The sequence below is a fragment of the Nannospalax galili genome, unplaced genomic scaffold, assembly GCF_000622305.1.
Source record: "Nannospalax galili isolate Female #2095 unplaced genomic scaffold, S.galili_v1.0 scaffold116, whole genome shotgun sequence".
Classification (NCBI taxonomy): Eukaryota; Metazoa; Chordata; class Mammalia; order Rodentia; family Spalacidae; genus Nannospalax; species Nannospalax galili.
Genome location: NW_008340206.1, coordinates 1,610,236 through 1,636,741, shown reverse-complemented (window position 1 = coordinate 1,636,741; position 26,506 = coordinate 1,610,236). Strand labels below are relative to the sequence as shown.

General features: G+C 37.2%; 1 protein-coding gene across 1 annotated transcript in view; it reads right to left on the bottom strand.

Moving 5' to 3' along the window:
* The window catches only part of Ctnna3 (catenin alpha 3), a 1,668,564-nt gene that overhangs the window by 90,828 nt on the left and 1,551,230 nt on the right, over window positions 1-26,506 (bottom strand). Inside the window, exon 15 of the mRNA XM_008835377.2 lies at window positions 18,703-18,884. Within this exon, the coding sequence (XP_008833599.1) occupies window positions 18,703-18,884 (182 nt within the window). The remainder of the gene's footprint in view (window positions 1-18,702; window positions 18,885-26,506) is intronic.

Below are 26,506 nucleotides of genomic sequence, written 5' to 3'. Positions count from 1 at the left end.
TCACAATGAGGTCTTTGATACACTTGGAGCTGACCTTTGTGCAGGGTGAAAGATAGGGTTTTAGTTTTATTCTTCTACAGATGGAGATCCACTTTTACCAGAACCATTTGCTGAACATGCTGTCTTTCCTCCAGTGACTGTTCTTTACTCCTTTGTCATACATCAGGTGGTTGAAATTGCATGTAATTTCATGGGTCTTCAATTTTGTTCCATTGATCTACAGGTCTATTTTTGTGCCAGTACCATGTTGTTTTTATGACTATGGGTCTGTAATACAGACTAAAATCTGGTATAGTAATTCCTCCCGACATTGCGCTTAGTGCTCAGGGTTGCTTTGGCTATCTGAGGTCTTTTGTGCTTCCATATAAATCATAGGATGTTTTTTTCCAATTCTGTGAAGAACGTCATGGGGATTTTGATTGGAATTGCATTGAATCTATAAATGGATTTTGGTAGGATGGTCATTTTCACAATATTAATTCTTCCAATCCATGAGCATGGGAGGTCCCTCCATCTTCTGATGTCTTCCTCAATCTCTTTCTTTAAAGATTTAAATTTTTCATTGTAGAGATCTTTAATGTCTTTGGTCAGCTTTATTCCAAGATATTTTATTTTATTTTTTGCAGCTATTGTGAAAGGGATTGTTTCAATGGACTCTTTCTCTGATTGCTTGTTATTGGTATATAGAAAGGCTACAGACTTTTGTAGATTTATTTTGTAACCTTCCACTTTACTGAAAGTGTTAATCATTTTTTGACATTTTCTGGTATAATTTTTGGCATTTCTTAGATATCATATCATCTGCAAAAAGGGATAATTTGATCTCTTCAAATTAATACTCTTTAATTTCCTTCTCTTGTCTTACTGTTCTTTCAAGAGTTTCAAGCACTATCTTAAAAAGGAGTGGAGATAGTAGACAGAGTTTTCTGCTCCTGATTTCAATGGGACTTCCAGTTTTTCTCCATTTAGAATGATGTTGGCAGTGGTTTATTGTACATGGCCTTAATTATGTTGAAGTATGCTCCCTCCAGTCCACTTCCCTCTAGGACTTTGAACATAAATGCATGTTGAATTTTGTCAAAGGTCTTCTCTGTATCTTTTGAGATGGCCATGTGGTTCTTGTCTTTGAGTCCACTTATATGATTTATGATGTTTATTGACTTATGTATACTGAACCATCCCTGAATCTCTGGAATAAAGCTGACTTGATCATCATGGATGACCTTTTTGATATGTGTCTATGTATGGTTTGCAAGAATTTTGTTGAGAATTTTTGCATATATGTTCATAAAGGATATGGGTCTATAGTTTTCTTTTTTGGTTGTATCTTTACCTGGCTTTGGTATTGGAGTAAGGCTGCTTCATAGAAAGAATTAGGAAGGTCTCCCTCCATTTCTATCTTTTTGAATAAATTAAGTAGTATTGAATGTAGATCTTTAAATGTGTGGTAGAATTCTGCTGTAAATCATCTGGTCCTGGGCTTTTTTTAGTCGGGAGGTTTTGGATTACTGTTTCAATTTCCTTATGTGTTATGGGTCTGTTTAAGCTGTTGATCTCTTCTTGGTTTAGTTTTGGTGGTTGCCATGCTTTTAAACACCTGTCCATTTCTTTTAGGTTTTCAATTTAGTAGCATATAGGTTTTTAAAGTATTCCCTTATAATGTTCTGGATCTTTATGGTGTCTGTTGTGATGTTTCCCCTTTCATCTGTGATTTTTGTTATTTCTTCTTGTCTGCTGTGTTTGGGTTTCATTTCTTGTTGTTTTTCAAGTGTCTTGAGTTGCAATGTTAAGTCATTTATTTATGTTCTTTCTGAATTTTTAATGTAGGCACTTAGAGCTGTAAACTTCCCTGTAAGGACTGCTTTTCACGTGTCCCAGAGTTTTGTTGTGTTGTATTGTCCTTTCCATTTAGTTCCAGGAATACTTTTATTTCATTCTTAATTTATCCTTTGATCCATTCATCATTCAGGAGTGTGTTGTTCAATCTCCATGTGTTCATGTGGTTACTGGGGCTTCTTCCAGTGTTGATTTTAAGTTTTATTGCATTGTCGTCTGATAGAATGCATGGAATTATTTCAGTCTTTTTGTATTTGTTGATGTTTATTTTGTGCCCCAGCATATAGTTGATTTTGGAGAAAATTCCATGGGGCACTTAACAGAAAGTAATAGAAAGCTTTGGTGCTTGGGTGGAATATTTGGTAGATGTCTGTTAGGTCCATTTGATGTATGGCATTGTTTAATTCAGATGTCTCTCTGTTAATTCTCTGTCCTGTTGAGCTATTTAATGGAGACAATGGGGTACTGAAGTCCTCTACTATTAATGAGTTGGGATTAATCTGGGTCTTACTGTCCTGTAGTACTGTTTTATCAAGTTGGGTACCCCAGAGTTCGGTGAATATATCTTCCTGATCAATTGTTCCTTTGATCAGAATGAAGTGGCCCTCCTTATGTTTTCTGATTAATTTTAATTTAAAGTCTATTTTGTCAGATATTAGAATTGCAAAGCCTGCTTTTTTTTTTCAGTACCATTCTCTTGGTATAATTTTTTCCATACTTTTACCTTAAGATAGTGTCTGTCCTTGAAAGTGAGATGAGTTTCTTGCAGACAACAAAAAGATGGGTTTTGGTGGGCTGGAAATCTGGCTCAGCAGTTAAGAACACAGGTTGTTCTTGCAGAAGATCTGAGTTTGAATCCCATCACCCACGTGGCAGTTAACAACAGTCCATAACTCCAGTCCCAGAGGATCCGACAGTCTCTTCTGACCTCCACAGGCATTACATGACAGGGGTACACTTACCTACATGCAGGCAATACATGCATACACCTAAAATAAAAATTAAATTTTTTTTAAAGATGAGTTTTGTTTCTTAATCTATTCAACTAATCTGTGTCTTTTGACTAGGGAGTTCAGACCACTGATATTTAAAATTATTAATGAGAAATGTGTAAGAAGTGAATTGATTCCTGTCATTTTCATTCTGCTGACATTCTTGGTGTAGCTGTGCATTTCCATAGTCATACATTTGTTAAGTTTCTTTCCATAAACCCTTGAGTATAGTCGTTCCTTTCTTCAGCTCTTTGTATTGCTTCAAGAACTCTCTGGAGGGCTGGTTTTGTGGACATGAATTCTTTCAGCCTATTTATGTCATTGAAGATTTTTCTTTCTCCTTTGACTATAATAGACACTTTGGCTGGGTAAAGTAATCTGGGTTGGCATCTGTGGTCATTTAGAACTGGGAATTCTTCGGTCGAGGCTCTTCTGGCTTTCATAGTTTGCACTGAAAAGTCAGCTGTAATCCTGATGGGTTTCCCTTTATTTGTGACTTGTTTTTCTTTTGCAGCTTTCAGTATTTTCAGTTTCTTTGTTCTGTACATTTAGTGTTTTTACTATGATGTGCCATGGAAAGTTTCTTTTCAGGTCTTATTTGGTGATCTATATGCTTCTTGTATTTGTATGGGCATGTCTTTCTTTCATTTTGGGAAATTTTCTTTTACAGTCCTGTTGAAGATCTGTTCCATACCATTATCTTGAGATTCTTCTCCTTCCTGTATGCCTATGATTTGTAAGTTTGGTCTTTTTATGGTGTCACACAATTCGTGCATATTTCTTTCTTGTGTTTTCTTAAATTTTTCATAGTCTCTGCTTGAGTGGTCTAATTCATCTACTTTATGTTCCAGTCTTGATACTCTGTTTTCCATTTCATTCATCCTATTTGTGAGGCTTTCTCCTGTCATTTCTAGTTGGCTTACTGAGTGTTTCACTTCCTTCTTCATTTCAGCCTGAGTATTCTTCAATATTTCTAACTCTTTTCTGAATTCATTCAGAAGTTTATCCCTATCTTCTTTCAAATCTCAATTTCTTTGTGTGTCCTTTAAATTCACTGAATTCTTTTATCATGTTTATAATTGTTCTTTTTGAGTTCCATGTCCTGTGTTATCTCTAGGTGTTCTCATTGTACTCCTCTAGAGGACTGTTGGTACTTGGTGGGGATATATTATTTTGACTTTTCATTTTATTATTTTTTTCTCTGTGACATTGACATGTGGATTTCTTTTGTAGTTTCTGATTCTTGTGTGAGACTCAAGCTTTACTTTGTTGAGTTTAGGTCTGATTCTTTTTGTAAACTTTGTGTGCTTTTGCGGTTTACTTTTTGGGCATGAAAAGTTGGTTGGTCTAGGCTTCAGGTTCTCTCTTTTGATTTTATATTGGAGTGGCCAAATTGCTTTCATCTTCTGCTCAGGAGTTCCCACAGAGGCCCAAGTCAGATGAGGATCAGATGCTCTCAGGCTTTCTCCTAAGGTCTGGACCCCTCCAGGAAAGATGCTGGCCTCAGGAATTTGGGGGTTGGGCTGGCTTGGGAGAAGGGCCCAGGAAAGATGCTGGCCCCAGGAAGCCAGTGGCTGTGCCACCCAGGGATGCAAGAGGAGGTGGGGATGGGAAGAAGTCTCCAGGGCTCCTGGGGACTACAGGAAGGAATTGGGTTGGTCTGGAATTCAAAGGATCAGGAAGCAGTGGGGATTCTGGGCCAAGAGGTCAGTCAAGGTGTCTGGGGTGCCAAGAAAAGAAACGGACCAGGGCTAAACCTAGGAGGAGAGATGGGGTGGGGAAGCTGGGAGGGTGAATGAGGCTGGGGGAGTCAAGGTAACTGGGTGCTGAGGAATAACCCAGCAAAGATGCTGGCCCCAGGATCCTTTGAAATATTTCTTATTTGGGGGACATTCTACTTATACCTAAAGGTGTTCCATCCATTTTCACTCTCATATTAGACCTAGACTACATAATTGCAAACAAAACAAAACAAAACCCTGAACATTTAAAACCTACTGAAGCTGTCCTTTCTCTTCTTTATTTGTTTAACATCTTGATCCAATTCTGGTAAAATATGCATCATCATTGACCTAAGTTCATTCTTACATTCCTCAAATCTGTCCGCCAGTGAACCAACAGTGCATTGGCTAAAAATGGATGTGGAATTACAGCAAGCTCCTGATTCAAACTGGTCCATTCTTACTGATCATACTCACACCTCCCTGCCTGGTAAGAAGCCTTTTGCCACATTCCCTGCCTTTTCTTCCTGCTCTTATCCCTCTGGCTCAATACAATCTGATAGTGTCTCTGAGTATTTTTTTCCATGATGGTTCCTTTAGTTAGTGTTCTCTTTGCACACCTTAATATTCCTGCCTCAAATGTTAACTAATATAACACATTGTCCATGATAGTTTTGCTTGGCTTATTTTGCTGTTTTGTGTATGCTTATGCCATGTAACTGGATGAATTTCATAGATAGATGATAGATGATGATGATGATGATAAAGATAGGTAGATGATAGATAGATGATGATAGATAGATGATAGATAGATGATAGATTGATAATAGATAGATGGTAGATGTCTCAGTTCCCCATTTTTTATTCCTATGGCAATCATAAACATAATATTTTGTTTACCCTAATAATTCCTTTCTTGATCTTTGTCAACTCATATGAACATTCTCTGGAGTTTCTAGAAAACCATGGTCTTATTCTTATCTTGTTACTTACTGCAACAATAAGGACTGAGAATTTATGCACTTCTGTTTTAAGTAGAGACCTGTCAGAAGACCAAATTGATGACAGTTTAGCTTTAAGTCTCTGTGATCCATGCACATAGAAAACCCAGGAATCATTTATCAAGTAATAAAAATGATAGGAAAAGGGATCACATGGAAACATTATACAATGTAAAGAAGACAGAGCTGGCAAGGGAGGGGAGGCATTTGTTGTTTGCTGAAAAGAGAAACTTAGATGCAAAAGAAATAATGAACAAAAGCAAAGAGGAAGGGGCACTGTGATATGTAGATAAAGAACTTAACATGCAAGGGGCCAATGTAAAAGCAGACACTGGAAAGGAAAACCAAATGGGTGTGGTCAGCAGTCAGGGGAAACATCAGGAAGCCAAACTGTAGAACAAAAGGCTAAAACTGGCAATAACAACCTAATCCTGGGTGAACAGAGAGACAGAAGACAGGGATAAAAAGACACCAGGAGTCCTGAGGACAGTTATCTCCCTGCCGAAAACATGATGCTGCAATCAGAACACCAGGAGATAAAAAAGATGCCAGAAGAATTAAAGAAAACAACAACAGAACTAAAAAAAATTATATTTAGGGATAAATGCAGAAAAGAGAGAAATGATCACTTGAAAATATATTAGAACATTTTCTTCTAAGGACTGAGCTTCTACTGTCTGTTGGAATAAGAAATTCAGAGGAAAACAATAATTTGAAAGTATTTTTAACTTAAAAACGATGAGCCTGAAATTATTTTCATTGACAATAATTTTTTGTGAAAACATATTAAATGCATTTTGCCTTTATCAAGCCTCATTGTAACTTAATATCTGCTGTTGGCCAGAATAAATGATACAGATTTGAGAAGTACAGTGTTGTTTGTTATCAGGGCACTTTAAGAATGACAGCCCCCCGACCCCACCCCCGTCAGGCATTGTAGAGTTGATTTATTATAAAGGAGGAAATGGAAGGAAGCTTCATGGGCAGGTGTCCTGGATGCCGTCAGAGCAGATGACATTTACGTGATATGACTCACCTTGACATCTCTTGATATTCCATTACAAATCTGAGAGATTGTGTTTTCACTCAGGAGTTACAATTGCCTCAGGTACTCAGATACTATCTGTGTTCCTTAGCAGAGGTCAGTCAGCACTCATGGAGAAACACCAGTCAAACACAATGGGGCCAGCTGGCAAATTGGCTCCCCTGCAAAGCTTCAATCTGCCCTTTTAATCACATGCTTTGTAGAAAACAGACCTCTAGGGATATCAATGCATTATTTAGGACGTGCCTAAAAACATAATACAATACAACTGCTTTTGTGCTCTTCTTTTTAATGAATGCAGGTTTCATTGTACTGTAATTGCATTCTTTATCTAGAAAAGTCAAAAGACGTGCAAAGCAAAGGTTGCATGTAAAACAACCACCTTCATATCTGCCTATTTTGAAATTTATCAGAAATGCCTAACCAAGGAGCATTTACCTCCTCATCTGGTCATGCAGAGTGTGATTGAGTCCTCTTCCTCATTGCCTGGCATTGGACAACTACACTTTGCTCCCTGACTCTTTTCCACACAAGTAGGGTTAGACTCCTAACCTGAGTAGCCAAGAGTCTTGGGATATTATGGAAAACACATCAGTGGAATTTCTGGTTACGATATTTAACAGCTAAAGATAAGGGAATTCAGCCCTTTCAGGAAATGTAAGAAATAACATTAATTTCAAATAAACAAACAAATCTTAATGAAAGTTATACTAATATGTACATTATCCATAGCTGGCATGTATTAAAATGCTATGTGACATTTTTCAATTTGTAATACTTCTTGGGATATTTAAATAGCCATGTGATTGTCCAGTTTTGGCTCAGGAACTTAAGACCATCATCAGGAAAGTAACATCTATTACCAACTACAAATCATGTAAATGTAAGCAGTTTCTCTTTTATTGAAAAATGATGATCCTCAAATTTATGAAAAATTCATTGAATAATTCAGTAGTTAAATATCATAGTGAGACTGTTTTACAACCGTAATATATCGTAATGGGCTTCCTGGCTAAGAAGGTATATTCACAGAAGTATCTAATTTCCCTCTCCATCTCTCATATAAAGTTTAAACGTTTGGGTTTAAGTCTGAAATGTGTCCCACAATCTTATGCTTCAAGAGCTTGTTCTCCAGCTGGTGGTGGCATCCTGGGAGGATGTTGGACCTTTTAAGAGGTGAGGCTGGCTGATGGAGGTAGGGCTCTAGGACTCATCTCATTTCCTTCTAAAATCTGAATATATCCTCAGCATACCTAACACATTACACAATTACCGTTACTATGTTTAGGGAAAAAGAAGAAAGCATGTATTTAGGGAGTAGTCCCTTTGGAGCATTCATCCAAATTGGAAATTGGGCGATTCTTTTATTATGCTCTACTGAAGAAGCATTTGAGGAAATACTAAAATAAAACCACGTACTTGATTGAGTGCCCCAGCACTGTTACTTTTTTTTTTTTTTTTTTTTTTTTTTTTTGCTATTTTAACTATTATATATAGAGTGATTTAACATGAGTGTACAGAACATCTTATGTGTCAAATAAGTGAATAATTGTGTTGGTCAATATCACACTGTCATTATTTCCCTACTCTTAGGTATACTGAAAACAGAGTAACTGCAATCCAATTTTGGATAAAAAGGGTGTGTGTGTGTGTGTGTGTGTGTGTGTGTGTGTGTTAAATTTAACCTCAGAGAAATTGCATTGTATCTAAGGAGAACTGCTAAAGAAAATTGGAACTAAAGGATAGAGAAGAAAGTTTCATCTATTTTAAAACAAAAAGAATTGCAGGTTTATCACAGTTTATAGGAACTAAAATTTAGCTGACTCTGGATTCAGTTTAAGCTTAAGAGAGTTTAAGTCTCTAAAATTGAATCTTGCTAACCTACCTTTGTTGCAGCCTGAACACACAATATATTTATTTTCGGATGCCTTTGGCAATAATATCTATAGATTGAGAGACTATTGCCATGTTCAGCCTCTGCACATTGGAATGGGTCTATTTTCCAATGAGTTCTCACTCTTTATACCTGTGAATTCTTTTCTAACACCTAAGATTTGGCTCACAATAGCCTCAAAGTCACTTGAGGTAGCAGAATCCTTCCCAGCTGGATTAAAGTATCTTTTTTTTTTTTTTAAATGGGAGACAGTCTAGATAGGCTGACTAGACTCCAGTGGATGAACTTACACTGAGGACCATCTGAGTACAAAAACTTGACCAGATCGATGTTAAGATATATGACACAATGCATGAAATCTGGTGAGTGGACTATACGATGGCATAGATGGGGAACAGGGTCTAAATATGATTCATATTTATTGTATGAAATATGCAAAACTTCAAGGACAAATATTCATTTAAAAACATTACAATAGTTTCTAAGGCTGCAGAGATGGCACAGCAGTTAAGAGCACTGACTGCTCTTACAGAGGACCCAAGTTCAATTCCCAGCACCCACATGGTGACTAGCAACCACCTGTGACTCCAGTTCCAGAGAATCTGATGCCTGCTCTGACCTCTGTGGGCATTACATGACAAGGGTGCACATATACACATGCAGTCAATACATTCATACACAAAAAAGTAATAAAATATTTTGGAAAAAGACATTAGTTTCTGTAAGTTATGTTTACATAGGAAGAAAAACCACACAGTCTAAAGTCACCTGTCTCCTGTGATAGATGCTGACCTTGCTCTTTCTTCTATCTCTCAACGTCACAGGCCTGTCTCCTAGTTCAAGCCCTGTCAGTCCTCTTAATACATCCTTTATGGAAGCTTCAATTAGGAAGCATTTATATGGAAAAGAACATGTCAGGAAAAAAGCCTTCATTGTGAGCTTCAGTTAAATTGGTAGGACCATAGGAGAAGGGTTGTTGGGGACCCCTGTTGTGTAAAGTAGAAGTCCCTTCATGTCCAGATAGCCCATGGGCTCGGCTTCAAATGCAGGGACTCCTTTCAACAGAGTGCTTTTCTGGCATCTTCCTGACTCGACTTTTGAAGTGCCCGCCACAGATGCCCTACCATAAACATAGCCTCCGGCTTTGTTACTACCAGCCTTTCCTGTGTGATTTTCAGGCAGTCTGGCAGCATGGCAGGAGCCCACTTCCCCATGTAAATGAAGCATCCCAGGAGTGCCTATCAGCTAAGGCTTTTTCCACTGCTCCCACTGTATAAAGTTTCCTGGTTTTCCCTCAATAATTGAAGCTGGATCTGAAGCTGATCACCAAGACTTGGAGCCGAGCAGAGTCACTGAATAAAGGCTGTACCACTGAGACTGAGCTGAGTCCTGTGTCTTACTGCCTATGATCCAGCCTTCCCGGAGAGAGCTGTCTCTTCGTAAGCCAACTCACGGACACCTAGCTTTAGCCGCCCCGCTCCTTCCCGCGTGATCCAACGGCCGGTGGATTTCGCATCTTGAGGAAGTGCACGGGTGAAATTAGGGCGGAACCCGGCCGGGCAAGCCCCGGCAGCAGAGACCCACAGAGAAGCGGAGGAGAAGCAGGGACCCGCCAGAGATCCAGCAACGCAGACACGCTGCGGGACCCGCCGCCACCTCAGCACCCCAGCGGCAGACAGCGACGCGGTGGGCGACCAGACCCGCTGCTCCAGGGTGCGGGCAGGGGACCGGTGCCACGCTAGCAGCTGGTGCCCCGAGATCCCCGTGCGCCCCATAAAGGGTATTAGTAAGGGAGAAAGGGGGAAATGGGGGCACCTTAAGATGGAAAACCATGATGGAGGGGTTAGACAATGTGAGAGATAAACAACGCCTAGCTAGTTTTGAAAACCAGAGAGAACCATATTACTCCTACAACCTACTGATAAATTATACATAGCAGATCAAGAAATATATGTCTAGGTAAGGTTTATCTGAGAACAACTGGTCTTTGCCCAAGATATATCTATATGACACACAGTAATTAAAAATACCAGACTGGTAGAACTAACAGTCTTGGGTGTTTAACAGACATACTTTGAGGTCTATAATAATTCAGTCAGAGGGACATAAAGGACACTTTTTGCTCCTTGCCCTCCTAGGTTGGCTAGTTCCAGGGGACTATGAACACCTCTCAAAATGTCCTATAATGGTGGTGGTTCACCTGTCCTCTTGATCAAGGATGCCAAGGAGACCCCACCAGATGGACTTGAACCAGTGTCCAAACTATAAAGAGGAGGGTGTTAGGGTTTCAAACAGCAGTAGCTCCCTGACTCCCCAACAGGGACCCATGGACTTTGGATTTTTCAAGCCTGAAAAAGGGAACTGAGCTGATAAGCACCTTGGCCTTTGAAGTCAAAGGAAGCAGATTCTTCTAAGAGGCAGCCTGCTTTTCCTCTGTTCTCCAAAGACAAGATAAGCAGATCCTGCCTGTTAACCAGAAATTTTAGGAGCTGTTTAGCACAGTAGCTTTTCCCTTATCTTAAGAGGACAAAAAGTAAACACTTCCTGACCCAGATCCTGGCTGGCAGATGGAATGGAGCCAGGTTTACAAGCCCTGCTTTTCCTGCTTCCCCCGGCTTGATTTTTCCCAAAAAACTCCCCTCTTTCTGCACCCTGAAGCCCTGGTATATAAGCCCCAGCTCATAACCTGTGGGCTCACATTTTCCCCTCCCCAAGGGTAATGTGTCCCGTGTGAAATAAAGCTCTGTCGCACTGAGAGTTTTATCTGTGTCCCAGTGCCTCATCCTCCATTCGCTCATTCTCCCGCAAATTTTTACCTATCAGAGGTCAACACAGAGGAATCATTTCTTCCATGCTTCCAACTGAAGCCAACCATGATCAAGCAGGACCTTTGACTTATCTTCACATAGGTAGAACTGGTAAAAGAAAGGAGCCAGGGGCTCCTCTCAAACCCATGTGACCCCTGAGGAACAGATCCTCAAATGACCTTAAGAGTAAAAAGAAATCAATTTATCTGGACCAACTGTATGGCCTTAAACACCCAAAAGGAAAGTATAACCAAAGATTAAATGGGCCAACATAATATCATAAGAATCCATATGTATAGCTAAAGGCTACATAGCAAGCAACAATGCCAGACAGCCAATACTTTCTTTTGAGTTGTTGGCCAGGGTAGCCAAAGGGATTCACGGATAGTAACTCAGCATAGAACTGGGAAAATGAACAGCAGACCCCAATCTTATCCAAAGGAGTATAGACAACTGATTAACACTAGATGAGGAACAGCTGACCCTCCTAAAGCAAAGACCTCTGGATAGGCTGACTAGATTCACCAGAAGGGCAAGTAGTGGGGAACGGCTGGGACAACACAGCAGACAGTAGCTGGTATATCAGAGTATAAGGGCTCTAGTCGTGGGAGGGAGGCTATGGGAGGGTGCTACCTGGGAAGTAGGTGCATAAATAAATAAATAAAAAGAAAAAAAATAATTCTTCAAAGCATAAAAATTTGCTCCTTAATAATTAGTAGATGTGAAAAACATTACCACTGAAATCTACCTGATGACTTGGCATCCATGCTCAGATGCCAAGGAGCTCAGAAAGTAACTGACTGTGACTAGTAATAATCAGATATATAGAGATTAGAAATGCATGTGCATCTTAGTGTCAATTGTATTAAAAATTGTATTAAAAATTAAAATTTTTTCTGTATGAAACTGTATTTTAATAATGAAATAGAGATCGTTTTTAAAGTTTAAAATCTCATTCAATCTTATGTCTTATAGGGCTTATACTGAGTTCAGTATTATAAAACTGTATTAATTAAACTGTGAAACTAAAAGAGTTTTGAAAGAGATGCATCTTAGCTCTGGAAATTGTTATTGAATATGTCAATGCTGTTGTAATGAAATGCTTCTTCTAATTATATGGTTATTAAATAAATAATTTAAAAAATAAAGTGTATTTAGATTAAAAAAATTATCAGCTTGATATTTGGCAACAAAAAGCCTCAACCATTTTTACCACAGAGCAGAGTGTAAACATGGAGCAGACAGTCACACAATCTAGAACAGGGGGAGACAAGAAATGAGGTATTTGTTTGTTCATTGTTTATTTATTCATTTTATTCAGGGTTTCATGAGTTCAAGCTAGCCTCAAACTCGTATTAGATGAGATGCAAATCTAATTCAGCTTTCTACTTGAAGTTTGGGTCCTCATGTATGTTTCCTGTGTAGGTAATTACATCACAAACATACAATGCCTCTCTGAGTTGACCTACAGACTAAGCATGAATGGTTTGGTTATAATTACTGAGATGAACATGAATATTGTGTGACAACTTAACTACAGTAAAAAGAATTTAATGCAAAGCAGATACAGAACAGGGGTACTCACATCCATAGAGCAAGGATTAAATTATTATAAACATAATACCACCCATGGCTTCAAATATAAACCATAGAGAAAATGCACATGATAAACTCTAAGGAGTCGAAAAGGAGAAAAGAGAGAACAGAAGATGGAGAGTCACATAAGTGACCTCAGTCATAATTTGTGGAAAAGAGAATAAACTTTATGCTAAAAGTGGTCTGTTTGGAGGTATGGAGTTGTTCACATGGATGAAATCAGACACAATTTAATCAGCTGCCTTCACTCTGTGCTTTTTATCAGTTGTTGCTACACTAGCTCCACTCTGGTCTCTCATGCCTGGGTGCATATACCACATGCTTTAATGCATGCAATACCATTTTTATGAAAAAAAAAGTGTGTTTAGTATGAATTATTCTCACTCAAGTCCCCTGGAAATACCATAAGCCTGTTAATCTATAAAATGAGATTTAGTCTTATATATGGAAATTTCTTGCTTTTCACTCTTTAAATAGCATTGGTTTGACTCTTATTATTCCAAGCTTTCAGCTGTGTTTATGTTCGATCTTGGCTTTTCTGCCAGGTCAGCCTCCTTTCCTCAGAACATTCACTCTACCATCTCTATCTCATAACCATGCTCTTTATCATGTAGTAGTTTGGCTAAATATTCTATCTTTACTTAAAGAAAAGTGAGTCGTGATGAAATTATTTGAATTGTTGCCCCTTTGGATGCTCTGTAATTTATTTTTCACTAATTCCTTAGTCCTTAATTCCTTTCATCTAAGTTTTATCAAATCATTTTATTGTTAACCCTAATTTTAGTTTCTAGTTCATATCTCTTATTCACATTTTATTTATTATTTTTATTTTATGTGTCTATTGCCTGCATGAATATAAATGTACCCATGCCATGCAATGCCCTCGGAGGTCAGAAGAGAGCATCAGATTTCCCTGTAACTGGAGGTACAGACAGTTGTTAGCCACCCTGTGGGTGCTGAGAATCAAACTCAGGTATCCTGAAAGACCAGTCAGTGCTCTCAACTGCTGAGCCATCTCTGCAGACTCTGGCTCATATCTTCATTTTTTATTCTTTTGAGTAAAGATTTATAAAATGTATAAACATATCTTTCTTTCTCAATAGAAGGATGTAGGTAGATATAATTCCAACTGTTTGGGATTTGTTTAAAGGTTTATACTGAAGTTTCATTTACAGTTTTTATTTGTTTAAAAGGGGGATATGTGTCATGGCTGTGCTGTTTTAATTCTCACCTGCCATAACTTTTTGCATTTACTTGGCATGCAATGAGTATAAATCCTTCTCCTCCCAGGCATGGCTTCCAGTTCAAGGTCATTCTCTTTCTTCAACATAATGAGCTTCTTTTTTTCTAATGAGTGACATGTTTAGTGGTTGGGGGAAAAGAAGTTTGTATATATTGCGATTGTCTTTCATTTATCTGGGATCTGCAGTATTTCCCAGACATTGGAATATTTTGGGGATTACCTGCCCTGTATTTCCTTTTCCTTCAAAAGTTAAAGTCCACTGAATCCCCAATTCCAGATCCATTCAGTTTTATGTGTCCTACAGTCAATGCTAGGAAGTGCTGAGTCCCTAATCTATGCTCAGTGTTTTAGCATTTGCTAGGTGTTTTGTTTAGACCCCATTTTCTTCTGTGCTTTATCCATTGTCTTTTCATTCATCCTGTCTCCTCGGAGAGTTTTAATCACCTCAGTCCTTACTCCCTAGACTAGAAAACATGGGAACAGCAGAGTACCAGCACCATCTCTGCTGGAATATGATGCAAATATTATACAAGACAATTTGAAAGACAATTTGAAATTTACACTCTTTGTATATCTCAGAGAGGTGAAATATTATTGTCATATAAAGGGTTTTTAGTGTGTGTGTGTGTGTGTGTGTATGCTATTTTCTTTTTCAATGGCAGAAAATTTGTATTAAATAATTTAAATTGGGTTAACTGCTGTATCCTAAGTACCAACCCAAGCAAAATTATAAATTATTTTCTAAAAAGGATTCTAGGGGGCTGGAGAGATGGCTCAGCGGTTCAGAACGCTGACTGTTCTTGCAGAAGACCCAGGTTTGATTCCCAGCACCCACTTGGCAGCTTAACAACTGTCCATAACTCCGGTTCCAGGGGATCCAACAGTCTCTTCTGACCTCCGCAGGCATTGCACAACATGGGGGCACTTACCTACATGCAGGCAAAACATGCATATGCATAAAAATAAATGAATAAAATATTTTTTTAAAAAAAATAAAATAAAAATGATTCTATATTTGTCACACACAATAAATGAATTTTAGGTTAAAATTTCAATTAATTTATCTATGATGAAATGGAAAAATATATCCTTTATTTAATACTGTGATATATGTGACTTCCTATGCATCACCATATGTATATCTATAAAATATTATTTGTGTGTGTTTATATGTTGGAGAAATGGAATGTATACAGAAAGAGGATGATATAGAGGCAGTGAGTGAGATATAGAGCCAGAGAGACATGCTATAAAGAGATGGGTAGATTTGTTGCCTGAGCAAACTTAGGCCAACACTCAATGATTCTGTGCATGAAAAGGAATGAGAGGGTGTTTGAAAACTAAAGATTATGAACAAAAAGTCAAGAGTTTAAAAGGAAAAATTGAAACTGAAATCTGAAAGACAACCATTATGAAATTCTGAATATGAAATAAATTTTATATCTGAGTTTCCAGTGAAGTGTGGAGTGACATCGTCACTGTCTATTGTCTTGGAGTTTCTTTCAAAGGAATACAAAATAGAGCTAAATTCTGTTTGAAAGAATAATTTTGACATTAAACAAAACAATGCATAAATATTAACAGGAGAACAACCATACATGTTAGTCAATAAAATTTATGAGAGTACTTTTCTCTTTGAGTGACTATTCCATATTTCATTAATATACTTTTTAAGAGGTGGCTTCAATTCTGGTGCATTCTTTGAGTATATTTTAGGGTAGATCATCATTAAATCTATTACTGCAATGATGGTAATATGTTGAATAATTCTATCCTCACTCTTACAACACTAGCTAATTAACAAACTGTATATTTCCCACTCTTTGAGGGAACAGGAGAATCACTGTCTTTTTAAAAAGTATTTCGTTTATTATTTTTATTTTATGTATGAGTGTATTGCCTGTATGGATATAAATGTACCCATGTCATATAGTGCCCATGGATGTCAAAAAAAGGTGTCAGGTCTCCTAGACCTGGAGTTACAGGGTGCTCAGAACCAAACCCTGGTCCTCTGCAAGAACAGCCAGTGCTCTTCAGCTGCCTGGAATCACTGTCTGTAGCTGTATACCCAATGCTGAGCACATCAGGCTCTAATAGGTAGCTCCAAACCCATGGCCCAACACAGTCCTCATTAATAACAAATCACTAAACAAAATGAATACATGATAATGTGGGAGAGAGATTTGTGGGGAGGGGTGAGGGTTCACAGATTTAAAAAGGAGGATGAGGCGTTAGAGCAATCAGGGTGCACGCTACATGTGTGATTTTTCTAAGAAAAAACTAATTTAAAAAATTGAATGAAAGTCTGGTCCAAAATAAGATTTGTTGAGTTCTAAAATTATTCGTATTTCAAATCGTCCTCTTGGGATAGACTGCCTGAAGTGAAATATAGACACAGAAGAAATGGGTGTCAAAGCTTATGATGGTTTTCAGCTTACACATATTTTCATTTTAAAACATAATATATCATTTTTCATTCCATCATAATATTTACATTCGCTATTTTAAATGTTTTGGACAGTTGTACATTTATCTCACTTATTTTTATGCTAAATATTTTTCAAATATTTACTAATAAAGTTTTAAGACAAATGGGGCATTTACATATATCTTTCCTTTTTACTCCTGTGATTTTATAAATAATGTCTGTGTATTCTTTATATACAGATGAAATCACACATTTGCTATAACTGTTACTGATGTTACCAAATTGTCTATTTTTATTATAATAATGTTCAGGACATTTCACTGACATAGAGAATTTTTAAGTCACCATTCATTTATTCTTTCCTTATGAGTTCTTTCTGTTTGAGCAACATTTAGAAACTTTTTCTCAGTCTGACCACCACTGAAAGCCAATATATATTTCTTTCAAATCTTACAATGATTTGAAATTACATTTATCCATTATTCTACTATGAAGTTATTTTGTGTGGTGTGTATGGTGATACAATGTTTCCTGCATGCAATTTGCCTATTTCAGAGCATTTTTTAGCCCATGACTCTCCTAACTACACCAAGACTAAGTACTGACACCCACAGATGCTCAGTACTCACATAATAGACATTCACAAAGCTTCATCATCCACTCAAATGCTGGAGCCTTGTAGAAAAACTTAGATGTGGTGCAGGCGGTTAGGCCCAAGTAGAACTAGGTGGTGTGGAGAGCACTGGACCTGAGTCCCTCCATACTGACTAGTGATGAGGGCACTGAAGGCGTTCCAGTTTTCAGAATATGTGTATAGGTGACTTTTTAGAGAAAGGGAATCAGGGCTTCCAGGACTTCCAGAAGGTCCTAGAACATTTCTAGACATTCGAGTTAGCTATGGAATAGACATACAATGTGCAATTCCTTCATCGATACCACAAATTCACTGTAGTTTCACCCTTAAAGATTATCCACTCTCCCTCACCCAGATGTAATCTGGCTAGGGTTGGGGCCTGCTGCCCATTTCCTCTGTTCCATTCTGGGTCTTTGTCTGATTGAGTCGGCATGGGTCTTCTGCATGCTGTCTCCATTGCTCTAAGTTCATAAGAACAAGTTCCCAGTGGCCTGAAAGCCTTTGTTATCTTATGTTCGTGCACGAAACTTAGCTCTTACAATCTTTCTGCTCCCTCTTCCACAATGGTCCCTGAGCAGTGGGTGGGGAGGTTTAATATAGAAGTCCTATCCAGGGACACACTGCAATCTCTCCTCATCTAAAACACAGCTTTTTGAGACCTTCTGTGTGCATCCAACTTTGTTGTGTGAGGAAGCTTCACTAGTTAAGGATGTTCAGGGATGTATTAGATTTTCTTTAAAGGAGAGACTCTAGATAGGCTGACTAGCCCCCAGTGGACTAATGTGCACCAGAGGACATCTGGGTACAAATGGTTGACCAGAAAGGACATAACATATATGACAGAATGCATGAAATCGGGCGCATGGTGTGTGTGTGGTGGGGGGGTTAAGCAGCGGCACAGATGGGAGAGGGATTCTAAATATGATTAAGAGCTACTATATGAAATGCCAAAAAACTCAATAAAATATTTTTAAAAATGAAAAAACATGACGTCTAATAGAAATTTTTGTGCAGAGTTCACAACAGTATTAGGCAGTTATTTAACACTCAATAAATGACAGTTGGAGTGTTACAAAAAAGAAAGGAAAAGTCACTGCAGTTTCAAACAGCAGTTTGCAATCTCAGGAACCCCATAGGTCACAAATCCCAAAGACACTGCAAGTCACTATGACTGAAATCATGCAGCGATCGCCAGTCAAGATCTCCAGTGGTGCACATACCTCCATTATCTCTTTCTGAGCATGAGTAGCAGGTTAATGTGATGCACTGGGAAGATTTAGGCAGAATGTATTGGTGAGAAGGTATAATGTGATATTTTCATGAGAAACTGTGCTATATCTGCTTACCAAAACTCCGGAATTATACGCCTATAACTTTCTAAGACTGTACTATTACGCTGCCATTGCCACTAGATTGTGGGACCAGCCACCGTGAGGAATTTGTTTCAGGGATAGAGCATCATGCGCAAACATCGCGTCATCAGCAGTCCTTTCCCACGCGATTACCTGGTGAAGTCCGTCATCTCCATCATGATCATGCACATCTTCTTGGCGAGAACGATGATGTCATTGCTCGTGTCGTCCCATATCTCAATCTCTGCATCCAGCCTGCCCTTCACTTTCTTGAAATCAGCCACTTGCTGAGCAATCTTTTCCTTTTCCGCCTCGGGCAGCTGAGTCATCTTCGCCTAAAATGTGTGAGAATTCGATTTAAAATTGTTCCTCGACATAAGAAGCATTTTATAAAGGGGTTGTCACAGGCCATTTATAAAAATGTTCTCATTTAATTCACAGACACCTCTACAAATAATGTCATCCAATCAAAAATTTCAGTTTTCATTCAAATGGAAAATATAAATGTTGAATTTTAAATATTTTCTCTGAAACTACACATTTGAGATTAGAAAAATGTAGACTACAGAGTCTGATATTTTAAATCTGCTACATAATGTGATCTGATATGTTGCAAATTTCTAATACATTTTAAGATTAAAAATGAATTCAAATTTAGCAAACTAATGTGTGTTAGAATACTGTATCTGTTTCATATACTTTTAATGATCCTAAGTATATTTTAAAAGATGAAATATAGCAGAATTCAAATTGAAATGACACTCTCTCTTCTGTCCATGTATGTATATATTTAAATATAGGCAGACAGATCCTTAAGTAAATGCATATGTAAATAAGAACTGTATATACATTAGCAAACAATAAGTATATATTTTATATAGTACATATACATATATAAACTCATAAGGTGGTATGTATATTTTGTTAATGCAAATAATGTGGTCTATATTTGTCTACATAGTGTCGTGGGAGAGAAAGTGTTCGAGGAAGGATTTAAGAATGCAACTTCCTTAATTAGCACAGCAGGTCCTGGGGTGCTGTTCTCTCTGCATAGTAAACTTCATCTGCTTTGGCAGGATAGCACTCTGTGACTAAGTAACATTTGCACAGCATGTAAATTGCATCTTTCATTTTCAATATGATATGGGGGTTTGGAAGAAAACCATCTACATTACAAATACCACAATATTCACAATCTTAGCACCTGAAATCTATTACTTTTGTCAAAAATAAAATTGATTTGATACTTTGAAGTCCCAAAAATTCATGAGGCCCTGCATGCAGTTATACTGATAAACAGGTGGGTCTAGTCCAGTCCTAGCATGCACACACACACATACTCACATACACACAAACACAGACACAAATACACACACACACACACACACACACACACACACAGAGAGAATTTAATTTATTTTCTAAAGTAGTATTTAGGTCTGAAAGCAAGTGTTTTGAAAAGGACAAACACATAGTTTGGCTTTTCTTATTAGACTATCCATATACAATATGTTGTTCCTACAATATCTTTTTATTTCTAGTTGCTTGTGTACAGGGCACCTACAAATGGGAAAGAAGAAATCTCAGAAAAAACAGTAATACTTTGGATATTAGGTTTGAAATGGTGAAAATACATCTTACTGTGGCAATACTATATGACAGCAAAAAGTTTAAATATATGGAATAAATATATTAAAATTGTAAAAGGAAATGATAAAAATCAAAGAATTAATATATACTGTCTCTAACTTAATATTTAATTATTTTAAGTCAAATTGAGGATCTACATAATATAGTTATCTGTAAAACTCTCAGGATTAACCTTGTCTTACTTCTAATACAAAATTTATAAGGCTATCTGTTTTCAAGTTTTCTTTAAATTCCTTACCATAAGCATGGCACGTATTAAATGACCAATAAATGAACCTTGATCAAAATATATTCATATTTTTAGCACTTACATTTTTCATTTTATTTATTTAATTTTCTTTGAAGGAGAAGATTAAGATGCATGAGGCCTACACTCTATTAATTTTTTTTCTTAATTATGTGTATATCTGTAGGGGCCTGGGCGTGTCAGTGCCCACAGGGCCAGAGACGTCAGGGCCCCTCAAGCAGGAGTAACATTTGGACTGTTAGCCACCTGACTTGGGTGATGGGAACTGAAATTGGGTCTTCTGCAAGAAAGTACAGTCTCTTAACTGCTGAGCCATCTCTCTAGTCTCCAAAGCTAGATTTTAAATTAATGAGCTATACAAGTTTTCTTCCTTAACAACAGAAAATAGTTCTTATTTCTCTTCTCCTCCTCTCCCCTCCCCTCTCTCTCAGTATCCTATGTGGGGTGTTAAAAGACGAGCGACTTTTACTCCTGTTGGCATATGGCAATGTACATAAACGAAGATACCGCTCACTACTTCTGAAATCAAACGCAATGTAAGCCTGCGAAGAAATTTGTTATCTACCAAGTCATTAATGTAGCTCTTAAATAGGAATGGGTTTTCTCCATCTTGAGTATTGTCATCTTATTCTTTCTATATGCATAAAAATGTTTAAACATTCTAACAATAACAACTATGGATGCATTCCACTGAGGCTGCTTTTTCATTCTACATCAGAGAGGTGATGCTTTTATAACAGATAATGCTGAAGTATATAATGGGACATTATAGAAATGCATTCCTAATGTCCTAACAAAGTGACCCTAATCAGGAAGTGATCTTGTTAAGTACATCCCAAGGTCTATTTTTGGGAATGTCATGGATTTCTCCATATGACCTTAAGGAAGCCTTTAACACTCTTATCTAAGCTTTCCCAGATACAAAATGACAATAATTACTACTGTTAACTGCACCATGAAGGGAATCTACTTGAATATTTTCTAGCAGTGGACTGCTCTTGTCACAGATGGGAAGCTCATCAGTTGCATTCAATTTTCTTAATAACACCCCGATGAACATGGTGAATTACAATCAACAGACATTTCAGTATGACAAGATAGGGGTCGAAAGTTGGGCAATAGTTTGTTAAATTAAAAGTTCTAGAGGATTTTACTCCTTTTTTCCACAGGAGAGCAACAACAATGAAACATTAATTTACTAAGTGACACCTTTACTGAAGGGTTGAAGTGGGTCTATGAATAATTTATTAAATGCCATCAATCAATTCTTGGTCACTGAGAAAATTTCAAAATAAAACTCAAGGGAATACTTGTTGTTAGTGATTCTAGACAAAATGTCTATATTGAATTATTTTATGTAAGATAAGAAAAGAAACAAGTATGACTCTTGTGGCAAATAAGGCTATAGAATATCTGTCATACATAACCAGGGAGTTATAAGTCCAGGTTCCATATCCATTAAACAGAATTCTGATACAAGCAGCTTTGCGGATCAATTCCAGGTTATATTTTGTATGTAACTTCAACTGTTTTCATCTAAGAGTCATCTCCTGAAAACTGATTTTCCACTGATTTTGGAACTTGACACCAAAGACAACAAACTCATTTAATATTTATTTAAAAATTCTCACTAGGCATATTTAAATATTTGAAATTCAGTCTTCATAGAAGCCATATGAGGTAACTGTTATCTTTATCTCAATTTATATATGAGGAAATTAGTAACTCCGAAGGGTTAAACAATTTACTAAAGATTCTAATGACAGTCAATGGTTAACACAGGATTCAAAGCATAAAGTCTGGTAAAGAATTCTTGTTTTAGCATCACACCAATAAACATGAGTAAGTACGGTCCACAGTATGTCAAATTATCCACATGCTTCTTAGCAACATTTGTTTATGACTATCCCTGTGAAACGCAAGGATTCTCCAATGAATGGGAGGTTACTTCAATCTGCTTCTCCATCTGAAGTCTCTTCCTCTCTGACCTCTAGTTCCTATACCATGCTGAGTAATTTCCACTTGTCTAGAAACACCTAGTCATAGATTAAGGAAAAGCAAATGTAGCCAAAATATTTATGCCTTTGATTTCATGTTTCTTAATGACATTGTAGTTTTTCACCCAGCCTACAAATCTCATGGAAAAATAACCTTCCATTTCTTTATTTATGCTATTCTGTCAGGGATGAATCTTTCATGTCAGATTCTGTCCAGCTCATTCTATGAATCCCCATATCTAACTATGTAATTTCTGGCATTGATTTCCTCCTTCATCTCAAGGCTTGATTCTGTCTTACTAAATTTGATGAAATTTTACCCTTCTTCAACTAAAAGTTTCCATCTATATCTCTGTAACAAACATAAAATAAAATCTCTAAAATATGATCATTTATTTCATAAGAATAGAAAATAGAAAAAATTCAAACCATAATTTTACAGGTTAAGCTATGCTTAATGATTGGAGGATATCCAAGTATCTAGCACCAAAATCAAAGCCAACAGATCACTGGCACCATATAAACCCTCAACTGTTTTCATCTAAGACCCATCTCCTGAAAGTAATCATTGTCTGCATTCTAAAACCATACACAAACAAATATGGAATCATTGAACATGAGCCTTTGTATGTTCAGTGTTTATATATTTGACATGAAACTTTAGAGCTGCTGTTGACATTCACCTCTCCATTGCTTATGTAGCCATCATTCTATTGCACAAATATATACCAATTATTTTTTCTCTAAATGATGCTTTTAGAATTATTATACTGTTGAGTGTTATGAGAAGTGAATAGCCTTAGACTTTTACTTCGGTACACACAACTTTTGAGTACATATTTAGATGTAGACTTGGTGTGTCATGAAAAACTCTGTAAGCTTTTATCTGTTTTTTCTTTAAATTTTATTTATTATTTTCAATTTTTGTGTAAGAGTATTGCCTGTATGTATGTAAATGCACCCATGTCACACAATGCCCAAGGAGGTCAGAAGAGGGCATCAGCTACCCTAGAACTGGAATTACAGATGATTTTTAGCTATCATATAGGTGCTGGTAATCAAATCCTGGTCCTCTGCCAGAGCAATCAGTGCTGTTAACTGCTGAGTCATCTCTCTACTGCTTTTTAAATCACATTTCATCTTGCCTCCTGTAACACACCATACCCTCTAGCTATACTAAACCATTTGTTATTGTAAGTAAATATATTGAGACACAGCCCATTGCTTATTTTTCCTATCTTCTCCTCTTCTCTGAGCTCTGGTGGTCAAAGCTTAATCATATGTCTAGGTGCAGTTCAAGCAGTATACGATACTTCATTCTCCAGTTGTATATAATTCATTTTGTACAAGAATGTAGAACACATTCTCGGGCTTCCTCTAGATCTTCATTTGTATTTGTAGTCTAATTGTTTGTGAACACAAAAGTATAGTTAGCAAGAAAAAATTACTTGAAAAAAGAAACATCTTTAATAATGACAACTTAATATAATTTTTTATTGATTTCTTAGACCCTTCCATAGAATACAAGTTGCTCAAAAGCAGGGACCTAATTTATCATGAATAGCTTTATTTTTGTGGTTGTTAACAGAACTATTCAAGAGCTAGCCTGATCTGGTGGCACAGGTCTATAATCACAGCCACTTGGGTGGCTGAGGTATGAGGATTCAAAGTTTATGTTCTTTCTGGACAGTAAAATAAGTTTAAAGCCAACCTGGCCAACTTAGTGAGAGCCTGTTTTGAGACTAAAATAAAATTTTAGTCTGGAGATACAACTCAGTTGTGGGATTCTAGCCCAGTATGTATATGACTCTGGATTCAAATTCCAATAATGAAGAAAAAAAGACCTAAAAGTGAATATGCGTCCAACAACACAGCACTGATCTTGTACTTTCTTTGTGCACAGCACAAATGCCAAGCTGCTGTCCCCATGAGGATTTCTAAACCATGTCCTGATGCTCTCGTCCCCTTTTGTCTCACACTCTAGTCTTTGCGATTCCTCTAAGACTCCTAGCACAGCTGATCTTTATTCAACTTACTTTAATCTGCATTTTTAACTTCATTATTCTCATTATTACTATGTGAAATGTGGATGGATAAATGATGGTTATTTTTCTTCAGAAAGATAAGGGATGGATGCCTTATCAGCTAAAGGTACTTGCTGCACAATCATGAGGCCTATGGTTGGGATTTCAATACTCATATAACAAGCCAGATGTCACAAAAATGCCTGTAACTCTACTTGGAGGTATCTGACACCCTCTGCTGGCCTCCACACATACATATGTATGCATTAACACAGACATACAATGGCAGATATAAATGTATAAAAATTTTAAAACCATGAAAGTTGTTAAAACTATAAACTGTTGCACAAAAGGAAAACTGCAGAAATTGTCATACAGCCCATCATCCAATTTTAAATTCTTACAAGTATGGGTTATGTAGAAAGGAACTTAACCATCCCAAACTGCAATTTATTGAGTGATGATAAACTTAGATGTGAGTTTTATGGGAAGGGACAATAGTAAGAGATGCACAAACGCCATTAGTGACCGGCACTTACTATCAACAGACAGTAAAGATCTAAATGGACCTAAAAGTTTTCCCACAGTGCTGGGCAAAAGGTTATCTGAATTAATCACTTGCCCCACCTCACAGAGCCAAGGCAAGAGCTGAAATAGAGCTGAGTAGCTGAGTTCTGTAAGCAAAGAAGACTATAGAAATTCAAGGCTGTTATAATCATCCCATTCTCAAAAGAACTCAATGCAAAGCATATATTTTGCATCGGACACCTCTAAGATGTACATCTCAGGAAGGAAAATCACTCGACATATTATTCAGAAAGCTAGGAGAATATGTGATATTTAATTTCCCATATCTTTATCAGCAATTCTCAGTTTCCACTGTATTGTCTGCTTTCCTTAGCTGTATTTTTTCATAGACATTTGATTCTTAGGTATATCATATAGTTTGATAATTTCTTTTACCTTCAAACTTAGAAACAGGATTTAATTAATAAATAATTCACAGTTATTTTTAAAATTTTTATGAACCATAGAGAATTCCTGATTGGTTCTTATCCCTCCAGTGAATGGGTAGGTAGAACAGAACATTCAAATTTTAAGGTTTTATAAACCTTCAGGTATGGAAAAGTGTCTTAGCAGGAAAAGCACTTGCCACACAAGCTTTACAACCTGGTTTCAATACCCCGATACCATGGCAGAAGGAGAAAATCGACCCCTAATGTCCTCTGACCTTCACATCTGCTCCACGGCACATACTTGCCAACACTCACACTGTGCTGGTTAGTATTTATCTACTAGACACAACCTAGAGACACTTTGGAAAAGGAAAACTCAGCTGAGGGATTTTTTATGGCCATATCTCTGAGGTGTTTTTGTAAGTGGTAATTAATACAAAAGGGCCCAGCTGACTATGGTCAGTGACATCCCTGGGCAGGCAGGCATGGGCTGTACAAGGTGGGCAGATGGACAAGACAGGGGAGCAAGCCAGTAAGCATCTTTCCTCCATGGTCTCTACTTCAGTTCCTGCCTTCAGGTTCCTGTCTTGAGCTCCTTCCCTGAATTTCCTCAGTGATGGATCTGTAACTCCAGTTCCAAGGATCTGATACCCTCTTCTGACCTCCATGGGCATTGCATGACACAAGTGCCCTTACATACATATAGGCAATACAAGCACACATAAAACAAAAATAATAAATAAAATAAAAATAAAGACATAATTTAGCTGTAAGAAGAAAATAAGCTTTCAAAGTAAATGAACAGTGTACATGCATATTGAAAAATGGTTGTAAAAGGATAATCCGTGATTCTGCCTTTTGAATTTTTCAAATTTAACATTAGCATTTATGTGTGCTTAAAATAAGCCTAGAAGCATTTTGGAAATGGCTGTGTTTTCAATATATTAAAAGCATACATGTCATATTATAGGCAATTTGGGGAGAATTTGGAAGATTCAAAATGCTACTAGCCAGAACTCAACCAATTTGAGAAAAAGCTCAGTAAAATATTCACCTCAAAAACAAAGACTTGAATTCAATCCT